Source organism: Pezoporus flaviventris, unplaced genomic scaffold (assembly GCF_033815535.1).
Source record: "Pezoporus flaviventris isolate CSIRO_AGI_PZ_B2104156 unplaced genomic scaffold, CSIRO_AGI_Pfla_v1 ptg000015l, whole genome shotgun sequence".
Classification (NCBI taxonomy): domain Eukaryota; kingdom Metazoa; phylum Chordata; class Aves; order Psittaciformes; family Psittacidae; genus Pezoporus; species Pezoporus flaviventris.
The window spans coordinates 2,280,999-2,303,994 of record NW_026892563.1 but is presented as its reverse complement, the minus strand read 5'-3'; the positions used below and the strand labels follow the sequence as shown (position 1 = coordinate 2,303,994).

General features: G+C 38.8%; 1 protein-coding gene across 11 annotated transcripts in view; it reads left to right on the top strand.

Annotated features, from left to right (window-relative positions):
* MAP3K15 (mitogen-activated protein kinase kinase kinase 15) overlaps positions 1 to 22,996 on the top strand; it is a 91,331-nt gene that overhangs the window by 12,063 nt on the left and 56,272 nt on the right. For 10 of the 11 annotated variants that reach the window (XR_009743375.1, XR_009743377.1, XM_061453218.1 and 7 more), the window contains exons 2-3: positions 18,935 to 19,074; positions 21,715 to 21,738. Coding sequence is in view for 9 of the 11 variants with exons in the window: in XM_061453218.1 (XP_061309202.1) it covers positions 18,935 to 19,074; positions 21,715 to 21,738 (164 nt within the window). In the remaining 2 variants the exon portion in view is untranslated. The remainder of the gene's footprint in view (positions 1 to 18,934; positions 19,075 to 21,714; positions 21,739 to 22,996) is intronic. The other variant, XM_061453216.1, reaches the window with a different exon arrangement.

Genomic DNA, 22,996 nt, shown 5'->3' with positions numbered 1-22,996 from the left:
AAGATGATCAGGAAGCCAGCTCAGAGAATCATCATTGCAGTGCGAGGTGGCAGGCTCACCCTTAGCGGACGCGCCTGCGGAGGCAGCATTGTTGTGGGTGGTATGAATGTCTGCCTCCCTGCATCACATGAGGCTTGGGCTTTTATACTGACAAAACTGCGCACTCATTCTGACGCAGAGGGCCAGCCTACATCAGAAGAAGTGGCCAGCACTATCTAGAAAGGTCTCCAAAGGTTGAGACTTTTCTGGGGAGTTCTAAAGTGGAACTTTCCGGGGAGCAGCCAAATCGGGACTCTCCGGGTAGGAGCCAAAGCGGACAAACAGTACTTTTCTATCTTTGTGTGTTTCACCACGGACCATTATCTATTGTCCCTGATACACTCCCACATTCACAAGGTACAGATTAGCAATGTACTGTTGAGCCTTCCAAATTTGAGTTTCCATCTTATAGCCCCTGAAAGTGGTGGCAGTTGCTATTTCATCCTGTCTGTTTAATACATCTGTGGGCCCTTACATCTCACTATGGTAGTTACTCAACCCTAGCTTTGACTTGTCTTTCATCAAAGCTGATAAATCTTTAAGGATTCCTGGAAAATGAATGCTAGAATATGTTGAATAGATCCCCTCCTCCTTCTGGAGCATATGCTGCTATTCATGAAAATACTCACTGTTATCATATTTCCTGAGCACTTCTAACAAATCCTTTGAAAAAAATACGCTGATTTAGTCTTGTCTTGCAAGCCTAATTCTTAATTCCAGCTAGGGAACAGGAGCCAAACTCTAGTTCCAAAGGAAAAAGCGGTAAGTGTCCACTTTCAACAGCATTTGATATTGTCTAATAGCCTGGATGTCTCCTAGTCACACTGCAGTAAAAAAGATGGCTCTAATGGTGAAGGAGGCAGCTTTGTGGCTGGTCTGGCCGCAAACAAGAACTCTGTTGTAAAAGCACAGTTCCAATTTTCTGGCTTGGTCCATAACTACATGACAGTCTGTCAGGACACTGACTCCAGATATTCTCCAGCAGAATTGAGTGAATGTGACAGGCAACATCCTTTCTTTGGAAGCAGCACAAAGAGGGAATTACGTTATGTCTTCTTTTGTGTCTTTGAGATTGGTAATAAGATAATCATGAGATGTACTCAGTTACCAAAGAACATTCCACTGGTGCTTATTTTTTACACACACAATTAATACCATTGCTGTGATTATGAGAACTTAATCTTTGAATGAAGGGTAGTTTAGTGAAGTAAAATCAGACAATATCTGAACTCATGGAAAGATTCTGATGATGTATGCTGAAGGTACACAGCCCATGTGCATCAAAATGCCTCAGGACTCTGTACTTGTATCTCAGGACTTGATATAGAATCATGGAATAGTTAGGATTGGAAAGGACCTTAAGATCTTCTACTTCCTACCCCTCTGCCATGGGCAGGGACACCTCACACAAAACCACAGATTTCCAAAACATTTTCTTAGAAACTGCTTGCCTTACTGCAATCATCCATGTATTTTTTCTGTATTGCATCTCAAACTGTGTAAAACCAGCACACAGACTCTAGTGACAGAAAATCCAGTGCTCTCCCTCCTCCATGGCTCAAGCTTTATGTACAGGCATAGGCCTCTAAGTTCTTCCAATAATTTGCAGCTGGCTTTTTCTGACAGTTTAAAGTTATAAACTTATTTTCAGAGTGACCAATATAACAAACTTAAGGGTTTTTTTTTCACTACTGAATTCTGATCTGTGAATTATAACACACTATGCTGTGATTGCTTGGACAATGCAGAGAAGTGGTGCTAGGGTGAATATGCATGAACCTGGGGTAAAGCAGTCTGTCTTAACATTATGGTTTGGCACCCATCAACTCTACAAGGAGGTGCAATACACAGACTTCATAAATCTTCAAAAGGGAAAATTTACTTAGTAGAAGAACTTGCTGACTGCTTCTAAACCCTCTTCTCCCCCATTTCTTTTTTCTTTTTTTTTAATTAATAGTTTATTTATTCTTACTTGCTGATCATCCCCAAATCTGACTATGGTCTTCCCTCAAAATTAGAAGAAAAGGATGTTCCATCAAGAAGTGCCAGAGATTTCATGAAGTCTGTTTGGGACTTTACTCATAGACTGCTAATTCAAACAGCAGTGTTAAAACTTAAGCTGTGGATTCAGTTTCTAAACAATACTTGTAGAGTTAAATTTGCAAAGAAAAAGTTAAGAGAAAAGAACACACCGCTGAATATTTAAACGGAGATATTGTCAGCGTCTGTGCTGGGATTCATCTTGTGACAAGTGGGCATGTATGTATAGTTTGAGGTGAACCAACCTACACTATGTTTAATAAGTGCTTGTAAAATCACAGTTTCATGTGACTCATTGTGTCTGATTAATCACAGAGTGGAAATAGTAATATTCCTCTGACTCTGCAGAGATCCTCTAATGATGAGTTTTGGGTATCTTTTAGCTATAATCTCTTTAACAAGTAGGGAAACCTAGAATGGATCTGGTGTGATAACAAATATCTGTCTACATGCTGGAAGTAATGTATTCTTTATTTATAGGGTAGTTATAGTTTAGACAGATAATGGTCATGACTTGTTTTGGAAAGACCAGATTGTACTGAAATTCTAGGTTTTATTGATCATTACTTAGCTCCTTAAAATAGACTGTTCTCATTTTTTAACGAATGTTGCCAATTTTTGAAATTACAATATTCAGTGGTACATAAGGATTTTTTCAGTGGCAAATAATTTTTTTAGGCTGGCACATAAAGCTTGTACTATTTACAGGAAAGTTAAAAATTGCAGATTGAATCCACATCTGCCCAGCACCCAGAATATTAAATCAAGAACTCTGTATCTATATGTGGGTGCAAGCCTCTTGGCTCATGGAAGATGCTGTGGCTTTATGTAAACTCTGTTTTCATTTGCACTTTAATAATACTGCCTTTCATCAATTAATATTTTCACTTTGCATAATTTATTGTGGTTTTATGTGGGTCCTAAATGACAGCCTTGGGAGTCTATCAATATAAGGAGGAAATGTGTAACCTATTTATGATGTGGGATACCTCAGTTTAGAACATACGTCTGGGAAAAATCAGAGATTCAGAATAGGAAAGTCTCATTTATCTTTGTATGCTCTATTTTTAATTCTTAAAACAAACAAACGAATAAAATTCTTAGCTTAACACAGATTTATGAGCTTTAGTGTACTGAAATCTATTTTAATTCCATTGTAGTGCCTTTTTTTTTGATTACTTTTCTTATCTCTTACATTTCTTTGGGCAGAAGATAAAGCTCAGTGTAATTTTATTTTTCAAGTGTTTTTGATATATGTTGTTGGCCAGTGTGTGACCTGTTGGAGACGTGCAGATTTGGCAGGTTTTTTTCTGCTCCCAGCCAAGGTATTCAACATTAAATGATGGGTGACTCTCAAGTGGTTTAGTTTGGATAAATGTCTTAAACATTGGAGCTTATCTAAACCTTCTTGGCTTAGAAATTGATTTGCCTGCAGCTGGGAGGAAGGGACAGCCTTTCTTGTTGAATTTCATACTCTTCTTAATTTCACATAGGCCAGATTATCCCATAAGAAATCTTCTTTTTCTTCTTTTTTTTTTTTTTTTGTGATGCTTCATTCCCTTTCATTGCCTTTTATGACCCAGTGTACAAAGTGCAGAGGTGTAGGAAAAGTTAAATAAAGTTCACCTTTCTCATTTTCCCTCCCAAACTGCAGGCAAGGTTCAGATTGGGTTCAGAATTGGAGTGGGTTTTTTGTGCATTTTCTCAACTGGCCAGCTTAGCTTTAGTAAACATTGCAATGGAAATATTCTCATGTGATGCTTGGCATACTACTAGTGTGGCAGGCAAGTGTGAAGTGCCTGTTTTTAATTTACTCTGTTCTTCCTTTTTCCGCTGTTGTTAAGTAGAGCAGAGAAATGACAGATCCTGTAGAATTAGTATGATGGTCTTCTGTTTGTAGAGAAAGTTTAGGAAATAATGTTATTTTTAATGATCAGGCATAATTAAAATGTATGATGTGAGACATCTACTCATTATGGCTGCCTAGCATCTATGTCAAACTTTATAATACACTCAGAGCATATAAACAGGGAAAATTACTGAACAGGTATCTTTCTCAGATCATCGGTGATGGGTAAGTGTTTTTGTAGTGCCCTGGATACACAGATTTGGAAGGCTTTTTCAATTAATGATAATGAATTTTTAGTGACATTTAGTGAATTTTTAGTGATTAATGTTAATGAATTTTTAGTGACAAAAAAAAAACAACCCAACAAAAAAAGGAGGAAAAGGACAATTAAAAGTAAGGGGCTTCCTCCTAAATCCCCTGTCCCCACGCAGAACCGCTTTGCTGTCCTGCAGGAGGCTCATGAGGAAACGCACTCACACCAGAAACAGCCGTCTGATGCACTGGTAAAGAAGATCTCTACTGGTGCTGCCAGGAAAAAAGCAGCGGGTTGTAGTAGTAGGGGACTCTACTTTGAAAGGGACAGAGGCAACCATCTGTTTGCCTGACCCGGTCTCAAGGGACGTGTGTTGTCTACCTAGGGCACGGATCAGGGATGTTGCAGAGAGGCTGCCTGCTCTAGTAAGCCCCATGGACTATTACCCACTTCTAGTGATACATGTGAGTGCTAGGGATATAGATAGTAGTAGCCTGGGGAGCATAAAGAAAGACTACAGAGCCCTGGGGGAGGTGGTTAGGGGCTCTGGAGGGGCTCTGGAGCTCAGATAGTCTTTTCATCAATTCTCCAGGATACAGGGGAGGACCTAAAACAAGCTAGGAGGATTAGCCAGGTTAATAAATGGTTAGAAGGGTGGTGCCACAGTCAGGGGTTTGAGTGTCTTGAACACGAGACCCAAGTTTGTAGGCCAGGTCTAGTGGGGGCTGGTCTAGCTGGTGTGATGATAAAGGGAAAGAGCAGTTTTGGCAGGAGGCTTGCCAGACTGGTCAAGGAGGCTTTAAACTAGATGTGTAGGGGGAGGGGGGCATCATTCCATCCCAACACACCCAGTCAGTTGCCAGCACCTATAATAAATGCCTGGAGCAATGTAGATATCCCAGCTGCTCCAGCCAATCAGCCAGCTTCAGTTGGATCTCAGCTCAGATGCCTCTATACAAACACCCATAGCATGGGGAACAAACAAGAGGAATTAGAGATGTGTGCCCGTCTACAGGGGTATGGTATAACAGGCATCACAGAAACATGGTGGGATGGCTCCTGTGACTGCAGTGTTGGAATGGAAGGTTACAGGCTCTTTAGAAAAGACAGACCTGGCAGGCGGGGAGGGGGAGTTGCCCTTTATGTTAGGGATAGACTGGAGAGTATGGAACTCTGTCTGGGGACAGGTGAGCAGTTAACAGAGAGTTTGTGGGTCGGGGTTAAAGGGAGTATAGCTATGGGAGACATTACTGTGGGGATCTGTTACAGACCGCCTGATCAAGGAGAACCTGCAGATGAAGCACTCCATAGACAGATAGGAAAAGCCTCACGCTCGCAGGCCCTTGTTCTCATGGGTGACTTCAACCACCCTGACATCTGTTGGAGCAACAGTAACAGCCTGGCACAAGCAATCCAGGAGGTTCCTCGATTGCGTGGAAGACAACTTCCTTCTGCAAGTAGTAAAGGAGCCGACAAGGAGAGGTGCCGTGCTTGACCTCGTGCTCACCAACAGGGAAGGGCTTGTTGGAAATGTGACGCTCCAGGGCAGCCTTGGACACAGCGATCACGAGATGGTCAAATTTGAGATCCTCAGGACAGTGAGAAGAGCGTGCAGCAAGCTCACTGCCCTGGACTTCAAGAGAGCAGAATTTGGCCTCTTCAGGAACCTGCTTAGTAAGGTTCCATGCGATATAGCCCTAGAAGGCAGGGGGCCCAAGACTGTTGGTTGATATTCAAGGATCACCTGCTATAAGCTCAGGAGTGTTGCATCCCAACTAGAAGGAAGTGCAGCAGGAGGGCCAGGAGACCTCCTTGGATGAATAAGGAGCTCCTGAGGAAAATTCGAAGGAAAAAAAGAGGCTTATAAAAAGTGGAAACAAGGACAGGCGGCCTGAGAAGAATACAGGGATGTTGTCTGGGAAGCTGGGGACCAGGTTAGGAAAGCTAAGGCCCAGTTAGGATTAAACATGGCTAGGGATATTAAAGATAACAGGAAGGGATTCTACAGGTACATAGAAATAAAAAACAGATTAGGGACAACGTAGGCCCCCTCAGGAAGCTCTCAGGAGAACTGGCTACACAGGATTTGGAGAAGGCTGAGGTTCTGAATGACTTCTTTGCCTCGGTCTTCACTGGCAAAGGCTCTGACCGCACTACCCAAGTCTTGGAAGGCAGACACCGGGACTGTGAGAATGAAGACCTTGGGCCCACTGTAGGAGAGGTACTGGTTTGAGACCATCTTAAAAACCTGAACGTGCACAAGTCCATGGGACCTGATGAAATCCATGCACAGGTCCTGAAGGAGCTGGTGAATGAAGCTGCTAAGCCACTGGCCATCATATTTGAAAAATCATGGCAGTCAGGTGAAGTTCCCGATGACTGGAAAAAGGGAAATATAACCCCCATTTTCGAGAAGGGGAAAATGGATGACCCAGGGAATTACAGACCAGTCAGTCTCACCTCTGTGCCTGGCAAAATCTTGGAGCAGATTCTCCTGGAAGGCATGCTAAGGCAAATGAAAAACAACAAGGTACTTGGTGACAGCCAGCATGGCTTCACTAAGGGGAAATCCTGCCTGACCAATTTGGTGGCCTTTTATGATGGGGCTATGGAACTGATGGACAGGGGTAGAGCAGTTGATGTCATCTCCCTGGACTTGTGTAAAGCGTTCGACACTGTCCCACACGACATCCTTGTCTCTAAATTGGAGAGACATCAATTTGATGGATGGACCACTCGGTGGATAAAGAACTGGCTGGATGGCCGCACGGAAAGGGTTGTGGTCAATGGCTCAATGTCTGGCTGGAGACCAGTAATGAGTGGTGTCCCTCAGGGATTGGTGTTGGGACCGGTCTTGTTGATGATCTTAAGGTTCTTTCCAATCCTAACTATTCTATGATTCTATGAAAAAGTGAGGAGTGGCTTCTGGCTTCTTCATTTGCCTAATGTCTGTGAATAACAAAAAGAGAAACAACTGCTAATTATTTAAATACTCTTTGAGAAGTTTTGAATTCTGCTGCTTTAGTATTCATTTGGGTATAAAGATTGAATGAGCACACAGGAATGCAAATATCTGTCTTTCTTGAGATAGTATTCAGAGATATTGATTGTTTTGCAGAGGGAAGACTACAGATGCTAAATCAAAGACTATTTTCATTGTAACTCATGCTGAAGGACAATTGAATGATAGAAGGAAATAGCCTAAGTAAAATATCAGGATTTCTTTTTTCTCTAAGGGCATTTGGTTTATTACAAACTGTCTTTAAAACGAGGACCCTGTTTTGCAAAGACACTTTTTGCATTCTAGTAAGGTACTTTTGTTTTTTATTTTTTCCCCCTTGAAAATCAGAATCGTATTAACTGTATAGTCACCAAGTCCGCCTCTAATATCACTTTATGTAACTAGGCTAGCATCACACAGCAGCTGCAGGGTAGAAAGAAGCATGGATAGAACCCACTTTCACAGGCAAGCATTCAGCTGCTTAAGCCATGATAATGCTGTTCCTGCAGTCTTGTCAGCCTCTGTCATGGTGTCATTGCTTATCCTGTGTAGCCACTGAGGGAGGTTGGAACTGCTTTGTTCACCACATACCCCACAGTCGAATGTCTGCTAGGAGCTGTGGTTTTTAAAGCAAGTTTCGTAGAATGTTAAGGTTCTTCAGCATATTTTAATAATAATTAGGTAGTGAGTATAGAGTATTTCGCACTATATATTGGCTTTTTAAAGGAAGAATTGTTTTTCCTGAAATTTATGGTGATTAATAGTTGTTATTTTTTACATGACATGGTCAAATGATGAATGTCAACCTGTAATAGCGAATTGCCTTAATTTCTTTTTTTTTTCCTTCCATTGGGTGCATGCTTACAAGGTTTAAATAACAGTCACTATAAATTAAACTACTTGTTTGGGCACTCAAGAAATAATATCATAAAGCAGTATGGGTGACCATATCTCAGGTGTTTGTTTGTGTACTATCTCAGACCAGAGTCTTTTCTACTACTTACACCTTTGAGTATTTTAGTTACAGATGCAAGCATGTTCTATTATATGATATGTAAAAATGGAGTTTTCATGAAATTTAGTTTTTAACCTTTATTTCTTTCAATTTTTATAAGTCTAACAGTTTCTTAAATTTTTTTTTTCCAGGGGGCTAGCATGAGCCTGGTAGCTGGTACCAGTCATAGGACTGATAAGCTGTAGTTACAGAGCTTCTGTCTACTGATGTGCTAGCACAAAGTTAGGCTAATTATCAAGCTAAATATAGGCTGAGGGATAAGGGGAGGTTAGAATGGGAGGAGAGAGAACCAGAGACCCTGGGTCATGGGAAAGAGGTAGGAGTTGCAGGCAGGCATAAGCATTCATCTGCCTGAGCCATGAAACCTTAGCTCAAACGGCTAAGTGATGAGATCTCTCTTGACTTCTTACCTGGGAGCTTGAAGGCTGTAATTTTACAAAGAAATGTTATAAACATTGATCTCTTTTTCATTTATTGGCAGTGTGCAGACTTTGACAGGACACATCTGATATAATTGTGGTTGGTAACTACAGATCTGTGACTTTGATTGTGTGATCTCTCACACCACTGTGAATTAGCTCCCTCAGACTTGAGGATATGTTGTTCCCAGGACCTCGTAATCTATGGTATGAAAGGTAAAGTCTGTTACTAGCTTTAGTACGAATGTCATTGCCTTACAGGAAAATGTAATGCTTAGATTTGGCTTGAAGGTAATTTTATTGAGAATTTAACTTGTTTATAAACTTCATCCATAGGCCAGGAGGCTACAGTCAGTGCTTCAATGTAACTAAGCAATCAGATTATGAGAGAACCAGGAAAGATTTCAGGTTGAGATTATACTTGCATAAAGCCTCTTAAAGAACAGTCATTTGCACAGTTGTATAATCATTTATTGATAGCCAAAACAAATGTTGTAAGCTGGGGTTCAGAATTGTGTTCTCACCTTACAGAGAGCTCCAGCAAGACTTTGGTGTTTCAGAGACTCCTTTGGAAATCTTAGCTAAGGGTTTGAATTGTGACAGTTCTACCTTTTCTTTCTCACAGGCAGACTGTGATAGTACTGATGAGAAAGAGTGGTAGTCCTTTGTTAGCCACTAATTCATTGGTCAGCTGGTGGGAACATCTGCAGGAGAAGATCTGCTGCCATGACGATATTCTTGACTGAAATTCCTTAATGGTTAATGATTTTTTTTTCAAGGCTCCATGGAAGGGGTTCATAGCACTGAACACCTTCAGTGTGAGTATCTGTAGTTGGCTTTGGCTCCCTTCATACTTATTGGAGAGAAATGGGCACTTCTGGGCTGCAATTCATCTCAATCTAAAGTAGACTTCTGACAGATCAGATGAATGGTGCTCTAAAAGTGATTTTCCTCTTTCTATGTTAAAAATGGAGTGGGGACTAGCTCATCTGAGACCAAATATCTCCCTTGTGACTCTGCCCAACTCACTGCCGAACTCAGCTTTGGAGTGAGCAGCGTTTCATGAGGCTAACAGGAGTATTTCCAGACAGCCCAACCCAGCTGATAAATTCCTGTTTTGGTGCTTGGAAGTACTAAGGCTTCTTAATTTGGCACGAGAGGATTTTTAACATTGGCCAGAAAAATAAGTTCTCCAGCAGAGTCCCAGAAATGACTGGGTTGTTTTTAATTAAATCTTTTATAAAGAAATAAACAACAACCTGAAGCAGACTGGCAAAGTTAAAAAGGACTGAAAACAAAGGTTTGTCATGGAAAACATTAAGCAACTTCTAAGCTTAGGCATACACCCTTTACAGTGAATTATTTATTTCTTAACTTCTGCAATTCAGTGTTGCAAGAAAAGTTCTTTGAGGATTATTTCTTTGCTTCCTTCTTTCCCTAAACTGCCAATTCTATCAAAAAAAAAAAAAAAATAAAAGTTTCCTGCTGGTTTCTGAATGACAGGTTATTGTCAGGTGTTTCACTATTCCAGTCATACAGTATTTTTCTCCTTCATACTTGTGCAAAACCATTGAAATGCATTCTAAGTTTGGATGCCTTATGTATTACATTAACTGCATTACTTTTCTTCCCACACCAGGTCTTATGAGTGCTGGGTGTATTTTGTTTTGGCAGAGTTGAGAGACTCTCTTTAAAGCTCAGTTAAGGAAATAAGAAGTACAGGCATGCTTTTGACACAGTTTTTGCTTTTCAGTATCAGTAGGGCTTTATTCTTTTTTAACGTAATGCTTTGCCTTGTTTAGAATTCAGTTTTACTGTGTATTTAATTATATTTAAGAAACATCTGAAATGTTTCCTGAAGCATTTGCTTTTGGTATCCAAAGTTTTTGGGAGAATCCTTCCTTCCATTTAACAAAAAAATTCTTAATCTGCAATTGCAGCTTAAAGACTTAAAAGTTTCAGGTGGTGTATCTAATGAATAAGGAAACCCCAAAACATAAAAATAAATGAGAACTCAGATTATAGAGCAACTCCTCAAACTCGCAGTGCTGCTCACTGGCTGTCATTCTGTTCCTTTTAACTAACGTGCAGTTTCCTGGAAGATTTCATTTTTTGAACAGATGGTTATTTTGATATTAAGGAATATATATCAATTATAAATATGGCACGAATACTTGGTCATAGTTTAGAAAAACGAATAGCTTTAAACACTAGTTTCTCCTGAGTCTCAATAAATGCCACTGGAGCGTGAAAAATATGTTCTAGTTCTATTTTTAATGTGTGATCCATGTACCAGAGGACAGATGAAAGATGCCATATCTGAGTACAACTGTAAAGTAACACCACAGTGCTAACATGATTAGTGGCTGTAATGTTTGGGTCTGAATGTAACCCTGTTGTGGAGTTTGTATGAAATAGGTACTCATACAGAAATATGAAAGCCAGAGATGGGCAGTGGCCCCTCAGTCTTGTCCATTCTGTTGTTTTAGATGGTTGACCTATTTTCACTGTATCCTGAGGGCTAATTTTACTGGATAGGAATTGCCAGTAAATGTTATAATGTCTTATGTTACTAAAATAGCCTAAGATTAAGATTTTCAGATGTTGTTGACAAAGGCTGGTATTTGAAATTGAAAAGGACAAAAGGTTACAGGTGGGAACTGTTCTCATGAACAATAAGCTTCTTTCTGGTTATGACTAAAGCAAATATTTAAAATAAATATGGATTTTGCATTCCTTACCTACATTAAAATGCTTTCAGGCTCTGTGTACGTGCTGCTTGCATTTATTACTGGTTTCACTACAGCTACCTGTGCCTCTTTCTTCCATGCTGGATTATTCTGCTGGCTGTTTCTTTGGACTTCACATTTTGCCACCAGTGAGATGGCTATCCAAAATGTGCTCATTCCTGTGCTATTTGAGGGGGCTGGAGATTCTCCCAAGTGGTTTAAATAGAAAATGTATGAGGCACTTTTGTGATCTATACACGAAAACAAGTGTACCAGCTTTCTTATCTTATGTACTTTTAGAGCATAATCCAGGCTATGGCTTTGCTTGGTAAATTCTAACCATTCTGGTAGTTTAAAAACTGCTGTATTTTCAGCTTTTTCCTTGGGAGCTGGGAGGCATGAGTTTGAGTGCTCCAAATTTTTTAGGTGTGTAGGAAGTGGCAAGATGCCTTTCAGGGCCATGTGAAAAGACTCCCTAGCATGCACCAAAATGCTGTGGTTAGAAACAGGCTCGGATATCAACCCTTCTTCCTCTATATGAATGTGCCTGCTTTCCAAATGAAGGCAGTGGGTCAGCTGAACTGGCCTGAGCAGTGCCAGTTGGACAACTTTGCTTAACGCAGCTGTTCTCAAATCTGTGTTTGGAGGTGGGACGCTGCCAGTTTTAATGTGTTTGTGTGTTAAGTGAAGCAAAGCAATCGTCCTAATTGTTGCAGTTAGTAATGCTGCCATATAATGGAAAGGCTCATCTGAAAATTACAGTTTTTTCAGTTTCCTAGGAACAGAGGGGATCTGGATTTGCCTGGTAATTTCAGAAAAGTTATTCAACAGCCTACTTTCCTTAGCTGAGAATTCTCAGCTAATACATAGTTAAAATTACTTCTTCAGCAGTCAACAATATTCATATTCACAGAGCAGAATGCCTTCATGTGGAAGGATGTGAAACTGCTTTCCAGAGCAAGATCTGACACACAGGAAGGAAGAAATGTAAAAGAAAGGTCTGACTTCCCCCCGCTTTGGTTTGTTCTGCTAATATTGGCTTTTATAAGGGCCCCAATTGTTAGCCTTTTTTTCCTTGCCTTCCATTTTGCTAGGTGAGGGGAGCAGAACTAATACATTTTGATGTGGGGTGCACCTTTCTCACCGGTAGATTATTTTGTAACATAGAACCTGTGGCAGATGAAGGTATGATTAAAGCCATAGCTGAGTGAAAGGTAAATGACAATCTCAGTCTGACAACACTAGTTAGAGGTGCTGCCCTGTTCTTGATAAAACAATATGTGCCTGAAATTGCCACTTTACAACTGTCCTTTTGTTTTCTGGAGCAAACAAATGATAGACAAGCACGTTTCAGATTTTTTGCCATTTGATGCCCAGATTTTCTGAATTTCTAAAGCACTTAACAAATCCATTAGAGCTGTCAAGAGTGAGATACATCTAAGTTTAGATTTTGCTTCATTTTATAATCAGAGTGGGTGTGGATGGAGCACACCAGAGTCTAATTTTGTCTGTTGCCTTCCCAAAATAAAAAAAAAAAAAATAAATTAAAGTAGTGAATTAAAAATTATTTGGCCAATATTAAAGTTGTCTTCTTTTTCCAGTTCGTGATTAGTGTCATTAATAAAACTGTGAGATCTCACTGATTTTTCTTCAGCTCTTACTGTATGTGAACAGAAAGAAACCTTTTTTCCCAAATTAATGAGTGTTTACTCCTAATTTAATTCTTAGATTTCCTGTCATTTGAGTTCTCGGTTCCTTTAGCCTGCCTGTGAACTAAAGGCTCTTTCCAAAGGAAGTGCCCTCACTGTATCAAATAGTTTCAGACCTCCAGTGTGGTACTTGTGTTTCATTTTGTGAAGTACCAAGTAGGCTGAAACTTCTATTCAGCTTCCAACCACAACTGAATTCCTTTGCAAAAAAGTTGGTCGCAATTTATAAGAACCTTCCTCTTAAAGGTGCTTTGCAACAGTTTCTAAACTATTACAGTTAATTTTTAGTATCTATACAGAAGTGCAGCACTTGATTTTAATCTGCAAGAAATCAGGCTTAGTCTGAAATATATGAAATGTTTTTCAAAATGCTATTTAGTGTTGTTATAAGGTATGCAATTCTATAGTGCAAGATAAATCATTACTGCCTAGTTGGGTGTTATTTTTGTGAGCAATTCTGGCTCTATAACAAACCAGTGGAGTTAGTAAAGTTCAGGCTATAGTAATGCAAGCCCGAAGAGGTTGAATTGAAATCTTCTTGGCTGCAACCAGAAATTCCTAAATTTAGAAAGAGTTGCATGTTTATGTGTCATGAGACACTTATAATTCTTTTTTTTTTTTTCCCAGCAAGCAAATTCTCACAGAATAGCATGATTTTAGAGCAGAGAGATTTTAATAAAACTTGACGTATTGTGGGAGCCCATAATAGCATCACAAATGTTGGCAGTGGCTTTACATTAAATTTGTCTTGTGTTTAACATTTAATAGAAGGCACTGAGAGTTTGGTGGTATAACAACCTGTGCTGAAAAGCTGTGTTACCAGTTCTGTGGGTAGTTACTGTTATGCTTTATTGCTTTGAGCTAGTCCCTTGCCCAGTTTCTGGGAGTACAAGATATACTGAAGTTGAGGGTGTTGTGCCTTTAATTTTAGCTGAAGTGAAAGCTGCAAGGGGTTTCTAGTTTTCAGATACACTTAAAATTTTACCATAACTGTTTCCCTCTAAAATCTTTGGTATTCTTTCCTATAAGGGACCATGCAGTCATGCAGAAAAAAAACAAACACCAGAATATGCATTCTGAAGTTACAGATTCTTGAAGATAGTTATGATGATTTTTTTTTTTTATTTAAGGAGCATTGTTGTTCTTCTGAAGAATAACTTTGACAGTTTTCTCCAGTGGATTTCAAGGATAACACATTTGTTTATTTACTAACTATGAAAGACACTGATGCAATTAGCCAATAATCTGAAACAATAGCAATCTAAAGGTTCATAACTTATGAAGATGCTAGTGAGTAACAAGGAATAGAGTTCTGCATTTTTCTCCAATAAGGTTTCTATTATCATGTTAAGGTGTTTCGCAGGTTTGGTTGGTTGATTTTAATGTATTATGTATAGATACGTTCTAAATACTGAAAAGTAATTAATCCATAATAATGGACTAAGATTCTTGATCTCTACACAGATCAGGCTGGATGGAGGCAAGTCTTAGATTAGAAGCTGAAAGCAGTTATAGACTTTTTTTTTCCCCATTAGGCCTCCTAGATTCCATTTGACTTTCAGCTTATATGAGGCTATGTCTTTATTTTCTCTTGTTTACTACTTTTAACTCACTAATCCCAAAACCTGGTGCCAAAATTTTCCTTTTCTTGTCACTAGCAGAACCATAAATCATACAACAATTGCATGAAGACTTGTAAATTGCTTAGATGATTGAATTATATGATGCCTTCATGTGCATTCCAAATAAATCCTCTGTTTTTAACCTGTGTAATGATGTTTTTCCTGTTGAATTGTTTATTAGTTTGATTGTCTCCTGTTTTACCATAACTCTGATGATCTCTAATATTCATTTCAGTTGTCATGATTATTTGTCTCTTCCCCTGCCTGGTCTTTCAGGACAAGCTAGTGTTCAAATATGTAAACAGTAGTATAAGAAATTATTTATGTGTCATCTGCTGAAACAATGCAGAGACCTAATCAAGATTGTACTAATAGTACTGATGAATTACCTGAATGCATGAAAAAAAATACACATAGAATATTGTTTTACAATGGAAACAAAAGCTTAGACAAGGAAATTGCAAACAGATACTTACTAAAGTAAGTTCAGTTTGGGGATTCAGGGCAAAAGACAACTATTTTCAGAATGAAAATAGTTTCATGCAACTATATGCTTAAAAAGAAATGAGGAAGATCAAGTTTTTATGGGTACGTTCATCTGAATGTGAGTTGCTGCTGCAGAAACAAAGCAGTGAGTTCAAATGTTCTGTTCCAGAATCATCCAAAATTGCTCATGTACAACATTAAGCATATCCCCACCCCTCTGCACCCTCCTGTGGATGCACAGTTAAAGATCTCTGTACTTCACTTAGAAGCCTTCTGTCTCTACCGAGGTGCTGTACCTTCCCTTGCTCTCTTTCCCTCTTAACACAGGTAACCATATCCATTGGTCTTTTAGAACTGTGTGAAATGCTTCATTATTGCATAAATTCCTCATTCATTAAAAGATTTGGTCAGAGTTGGCTCTTGCTTCACACTTGTCTGTAATGAAGGAGATTGAACTTACATTGGGAAGGTAAAGTCCAAAAGTATGTTTGGCTGAACAGGCTTTCCTGGTATGGAGGATGGGAATTGAAGTGCGATGGGATGAAGTGTGATTGATTTATGTTTCTATTAATAAATCAATCTTTGTGAAACAGACACTAGTGTTGTAGTATTTCTTTTCATGTATCTCAGGAGTTTTTATCTCTCTCTTATCAGCTGTACTAAATATGTGGTTGAAGTACAGAGCCCCATGTCTGTGTTTAAGGAATGGTAGATGAAAGATTTTAGCATAAATCATAAGAAAGATATAAGACAACTGAAACAGGTATTTGTGGGGTCACGTAATAGCATTGTTAAGTGATTCACAAAATGCCTTCACCAAGAAGAAAGATGTAATTCTGAAAACAGTAGCACTGGGGACTGTGCTTAGACCCAATGATCAGTGACTCTTATGCACTGGATACGTCTTAGACATTTGCTTCATTAATAAACATTTATTATCGGTTATCTTTTCTTCAACCACATCTGCATTCATTTTCTGAGCTCACCGGACCCAAGCTACATTTCATTAGCACGTTAGCAAAGCTGGTTTGCAAGTAGATCTCTTTCCCCCCTGCTCCAAGCTTGCTGCTGCTGCTGGAGAGGAGCTTAGAGAGCTTCCTGGGAAAGCAGCTTCTCGTCATTGCTCTAGTCCACAGCCAGTAGCACTTCTGATGCTCTGTTTCTGTCCACTGTCATTTGCTTTGTGTCATCCCTTGATTCCCATGATCAGACTGACTCTGCCAATTATCTTCCTGGGGCTTGTTTTCGCTTGCATGCATATTTTTGTGATGCAATCTTCATTTCTGCTAGTTTACAATTTGTTTTATTTGATTTCACCTTATTCATACCTGTGTTCATGAGGTGTGAATAAACAAGAAAAGCTCATTCTCAGCAATCTTTTATCAGTGTGAATTAATATCTAAGCGATGAATAATTACCCTTTTTAATGCAGATGCTTACTTCTGTTCTTATATCCATTTAATGTGTTTCTGATACTACTACTGTTACCTAGCAGCTGACAATAAAAGACAAATTTCAGTTGTAGACTACTACATGTGGCAATGAACTTGCATAATTGTGTTTCAATGAACTCTCTTACGGATCATTGCTCACACTGTATTGTAAAATGCAGTATCTGTGTGCTACATGAACGCGTTGTCCAAATTCTCATACCAAGATGGTGATTTTGATTTCACAGCACTCTGGTTCAATAAGAACTGCTGAAAACTGTCCAAGCTCTTAGACTCCATTTTTTTTTTTCCCTAGACAGTATTTGATTATAGGTCTTCTTGTTATTTTCTCTTAACTTTTGTTGTATAGATAATTTATGATGTTTTCCAAAAATATTCAGCTAATCCAGATTTGGATGTCTTTATGGAATTGGGGTTTACTGCTTCAAGCCTGCTCAGTTTGTGTGAACCCTACCTACATTGCGCAGTATACTAAGAATTTTGTCCATGCTGTAGATAGCTGGCTAAACAGAAACTGGAAAGATCAGCTGTAGATGGTGCAGGATTTGAGGTTCCACAGGACTAAGGGGTTTTCTCATGTTACCATGATTTTGTGTGGAGGTTTTGTGTATTTGTGGGGAAAGGGGAGGTGCTTGGATTTTTGTGTTGCTTGCTTGTTTTGTTGGGTTTTGGGGTGGTTGGTTTTTTTTTCTTTCTCTTAAATGGTGATGTTTTGGTCTTGAGGCAGATAGTTGTCTTTGGTCTCAAAATGTTCATTGTGCTTTAACAGGGAGTCTGTTAGTAACCAGAGGGACTGGCTGACCACAGTGTTGTGTGTTTGCATAGCCTGATGGAATTGTATAGAAGTGTATATTCATTGCAGGCTTTTCCAAGAACTTGCATACTAAGTATGGGATATTTATTCTTGTGATGTGTAACCTTGGTGAAGCCCAGGTAAACTGGCTACTGTGTTTGGATCTTATATATCAGACCTGCTTTTAGATTTCTTGTTTACTAGTTTTTTGCTCACCTTTCTCTGTCTTTCCTTGTAGGTAGAGCCACTGTCTGTTACTCCTTCAGAGATAAAACATTTACTGCCCAGCTGCACTGTCTCTCTGGAGTTTGTTTTGAACCTTAGACTATCCTGTGGTTTCAATGCCAAGGCTCTAGTCTTATGAATACTTTGGATTTAAGCTGATTCATCTATCCCATAGCAGTGAAAGCAGACAGACATACAGATACATACGAATAGGAAGAAATTCTTCACTGTGAGGGTTGTGAGGCACTGGAACAGGTTGCCCCGGAAGGTGTGGATGCCTTATCCCTGGCAACATTCAAGGCCAGGTTGGATGGGGCTTTGTGCAACCTGGTCTAGAGGAAGGTGTCCTTGCCCATGGCAGGAGGGTTGGAACTGGATCTTTAAGTTCCCTTGCAACTCAAACAATTCTGTGATTTTATGACACAGACCTTTAAAAAGCTTTAAAGCAAAATTCTCTTAGCTAGTGCAGAGGTTACAAGGATCAAGGAAAAAAATAGGTGTTAAGTGTCCTTTTTTCTAGTTACCTCTTCTCTCTGTACTGGCCTTTAGGCTTGTATATGAGAACCAAATGGTGAACTCGGACTCTTTTGCCTGTATCTTAGCTGTTCTGCATAATAAGGGGTATTTAACTCTCTGTATAAATAATCTTCTGCTGACATAATTTATTTATTTTTTTTTTACTTCCATTTTTGACTGGAATACTACCCAAGAGCAGTGGAAGTCTTGTTCTTGCTACTCATGGCTGAATCCCCTTATTCCTGCACCCTTCATCTTGAACATCTTGCCTCTAGCTTTTAGGGGTCAACCTTCACAGTAATTTCTTTTTCTACTGTTCAGGAATTTCCTGTTCTTCAAACCTCAGCCTCCTAAGATAAACTCGGTCTTGCATTTTCCCCTAATTTTCTGATACATTATTGTTCTTAGAGGTTCCACCTGAAGGTTTGGAGCCTTATATCCTATTAGGCATTCAGGCTGTCAGGCATGGTTCACAGAGCAAACACAGAACTGCTTCTTCATGTGAGGTATTCCTGATGCAATGATTTCAAACCCTCAAGCAGAATTAATAAACTCTGCCTCATAATTATTCTAATACTGTGATAATTTCCTGAGTAGGTTCTTATCTGTTATATGAATGGTAAAATTTACTTGTACCATGAGAAAATGATTCTTATTTGAATGTATTGGTTTTGTCTGTCCAAATGTACTTATTTCAGGATTTATTTTAAATTATGTGTAGGAACAAACCTGTGTGTAAGATTATTATTTTTGTTGCCCTCTTTTCTCCCTCCCTCTCTCTTTTCAGATGTTGCAGTTGTGGACATGAGTGATATTTCCAAGCAACCATCACTGTTCTACCACCTTGGTGTGCGTGAAAGCTTTGACATGGCTAATAATGTTATACTCTACCATGACACTGATGCTGACACTGCTCAGTCTCTCAAAGTAAGGTTCTTGCTTCAAAATCTGCTTTATTTCAGAAATATTTTTAAATAACTAATCATGCAAATGTATGTTTTTTTCTGAAACATCCATTGAATGTGATTTCTTGATAGCATGATAACAAAATCCTGCTAAGAAAAACAGCTGCTAGCAAAAATAGTAATGATTAGAATTGTATAAAAGCTTGTTTATAAGAAAAGATCTGTAATATGGAACTGATTTTGCTCTGGATGGTTAGACATGGAAGTGAGAATGCAGCCAGGGAGTTTTTTTCCTTCCTTTCCCTCTTATAATTAGAGGAAATGTAAAAAAAAAATAAATGTTATGACATGTATAATAACAATGCTTGAACATGGGCTGTATTGCAAGATACTCCTACTATTGAAGCACTTCTGTCAGATGAAGTTTGCATCTGCTAGGTACTGAGTAGCTAAGACTACAGGGATCTCCTTTTTCATGCTGTTTGAAGATAAAACAGGAGATCCTCAACAAATCTTTTCATAGGCTTGCTGCTCATTTTTATAGTAGGATAATACATGCTATACACTTAAGTCCTAAAATTGCTGTTGTGGATGCAAGTCATATATTGTGGATGTTTCTGTCTTTCTCAGTGCAGGTTGTCTTTGCTTTAGATCACATTTAGACTTTAATCCTCCGTATCATCACATACTGCTGCTTTTAATATCATCCATTTTCTTGCTACCATCACTGAGAGCAGTCGCGTGACCTGGAGTCACAAGAACTCAGAGTTGGAGCCTCTCACACTTTGCTCAGAGGTTATCCACACAGACTTGTGCTAAGGCATACTTGCATGCTCTCTATTCTTCTAGCTAATCTGTTTAGGCAGGCATGCAACTTTTCATCCTGCATTGGTAATACACCTGACTGCAAAGAGATCTTTCATTTTTATTTTTCATTAGCACATTTTTACCTTTCTTCCACGCTGTCACTCAGATGTTCCAACCAGCTTGGTTCTCCTAAGGATGTACCAAAGTTTGGGAAGTACAGGCTAGTCATCTATTAGTCTCTGCCCAATAAGGACTTCTGTGGATGGCTTTGATTTCTGTGCTTTGTGCCAAGCACACGTGCAAGGACCTGCTCCATAACTGAAGTGCTGAATGACCTCCAGGATTACATCCATCCATGGGTTAGGCCTTCACATTGGTTGTTGCCAGAACCTGCAATTCTTTGCACTGTCAGTTCTGGTTTTTTTTGTCTGAGGACATAAAGTCAATGACAAATCTGGGGATTTGGGAACACCGGAGTGTGACTGGATCACTTAAGATTAGAAAAATTACCATCTGCCTTCATCCCTCGTCTGCTAGAAACTCTGTCAGTGCCTCTTCCTCATCTACCAGTTGTTTGCATAACCTCCTTGGCCTGCATGGGGCTCTAGCTTATCTTACTATGGGAATAGAAGGTTTGATTTAAGTTGCTGAAATCAAGTAGAAGAGATTCTCTAGATCAAGTGCTAGAGTAGTTTAAGCAGGGCAGCATAACATGATTCAGTCCTACCCTGATGTCGTTGATACCTCTTCTGCAACCGATCCCCGGTTCAGTGCTGGATATCACTCATATGCTAATTCCTCTTTCTTAGGAATACTTCAAAAGGTAGACAAGGGCTGTTCTTGGACCCTTTCAGTTCATGAGACATCTCATGGTGTAGCTGATGGATAGCTCTCAGAAGAGTTGATTTCTCCCTGCTAAGAAAGATTTTTAATTGCTGTAGGTAAACATCTACTGGAGGTACTTGCATAGTTAGGAAGATATTTTAATTTTCAGATATGTGCTATTTCATATTTCTAAGCCTTCCATCAATTTTGCTCTGAAGTATTTCATTTGGCTTAAGGAGTTTAAGTTAGTCAGTAATTCTTATTAGGTTTTGGTACCTTAATATGTATTTTTGACAATCTGATGGTGTTTTCTTTATTCTCAAGTTTATGACTAATTTGGTCAGGTTTTTTTCCTTTCTTTCAAAATCTATTACTTTACTTCAGTCTAGGTTGGTCTGCATGCCTCTTAAGAGTGGCTACCCTAAGTGCTGTAAAGGCAGTACTGAAGACTGTTATTACTTCTATTGGGAAGATCTGGGAAGTTTGGACAGCCTGATTTTATATCACTTACCTCTTAGGACCCATGCAGAAATTATCCTGAGAGTTGTATTTTCAGTTTCACCAATGTTCTTTACAAAACAACCTAGTTCTTAGCATATGAAAGAATATGTAATCTGGATTTCAAGAGGATCATATTTGCAAAACTGAACTTCTTAGATGGCTCCTGATACATTGCCTGTTGTTGTGGAAAAGGGTCTATGGGCATGACCATTTTCTGTGCAATAGATTTCAGGCTGTCACACATGAAGTTGCTCAAGCAGAATAATCTTAGGTTGTCAAAGCACAAACAATTAAGTACTTTTCTTGATCCAACCCTAACTATTCTATGATTCTATGTAATTCTGTCCCTTTACCTGTAATTTGCTGTGGCAGGAAATCTGGATTATGGTGTGAAAAACATGACTGTGTGTGTATATATATATGTATACCAGTTGTTTTTATTGGAAAGAATAATTCCCAGTAAAAAATAATAAACATTTTTATTGTCTCTCTCCTATGTTTCTTTTCTTTTTTTTTTTTTTTTTCCCAGGATATGGTATCTCAGAAAAACACAGTAAGTATTAAATCCACATTCATTTCAAAACACAAAATAGGGATACTAAGTTTGAAGCAACTCTAATAACAAAGCTGCTAGGCATGTTTATGCTCTATACGATTGAAGGAAATCTGTTTCACTTATGTACAATTCAAACTAGTGGAAATCTTGTTGAATTCCTTTCTGAAGTAAAGTTAAATTAAAAAGTTACTTCTCTTTGGAAATTCCTTTGAAAATTCTAGAAAAGTGGCAATATATATGTCTGTAGGTTGATAGGTCAAAATGTAAACTCAGAAATTCTAAGTCTCTTTCTCCCTCCACCACTTTCACCCACCTGTGCAAATGTATATGTGTGTGTGATGCCTTAATATCTCCAAGATACACATACATGTATATGTGTGTATATATATATGGTGTGTGTATATATATCTCGAAGCAGCTTTGGCTACTGCATACCCATCCTTTTCTTCATAAATTCACAGATTTTACTTAGGAATGCAAAAGATTTTCTCCCAAAGTAAAAATATTCTTATCCTTAAAGCAAGAAAATTAAACAAGTAAGCCTGAACCAAGACAAAATCTAGTGGTTATTTTAGGCTTAATGCAATATGCCAGGATATCTTAGACAGTTATACATTTTGTCTCACTTGACATCATGTTAGTAGTTATTTTCATTAAACACTCTACACTGTTATTTTTAGGACTACTGAATCTGCAAAAATCTTAAGCTTCCATTTATTCCTTTCTGTCTCCCCCCATTCATCATATCCTTTAATTTTTTTCTGAGCAATATTATGCAGGACTAAAATAATTAAATGTTCTTAGAGCTTGCTAATAATTTAAAAGAGAACTAGAAGAAATAATTCATTACTCACAGCAGTTTATTTTGAGCTGCTGTTTATAATTGGCTACAGCACTGCATGGCATGTAGGCTAAAGATAGATCAGGTTGAGATCCTGAGTAAGTCCAGGTAATTTCCCTGTCTGTCTTAGTGATCTTTGAACTAGTTTCACCTGTGGGGTGTAAATTGCATTTACCGGTTTATAGCTTTTTAAGGGAGTCCTAGGAATAAAGCAGATTTGCTTGTGAATACTTCTGTCCATCAACTGGTGAACAACCAAAACGTAACAAGCATGTACTTTCCCCTCCTGAGCAAGAGAGAGAATTCTGACTGAGCCATTTAGTGGTATTTCCAGAAATGGAGTAAAAAGGTAGAAGGTGATGGCAACTTCATCCTAGTGGACAGATTAGTGGAGGCAAATTCAGCCTAGTGAGC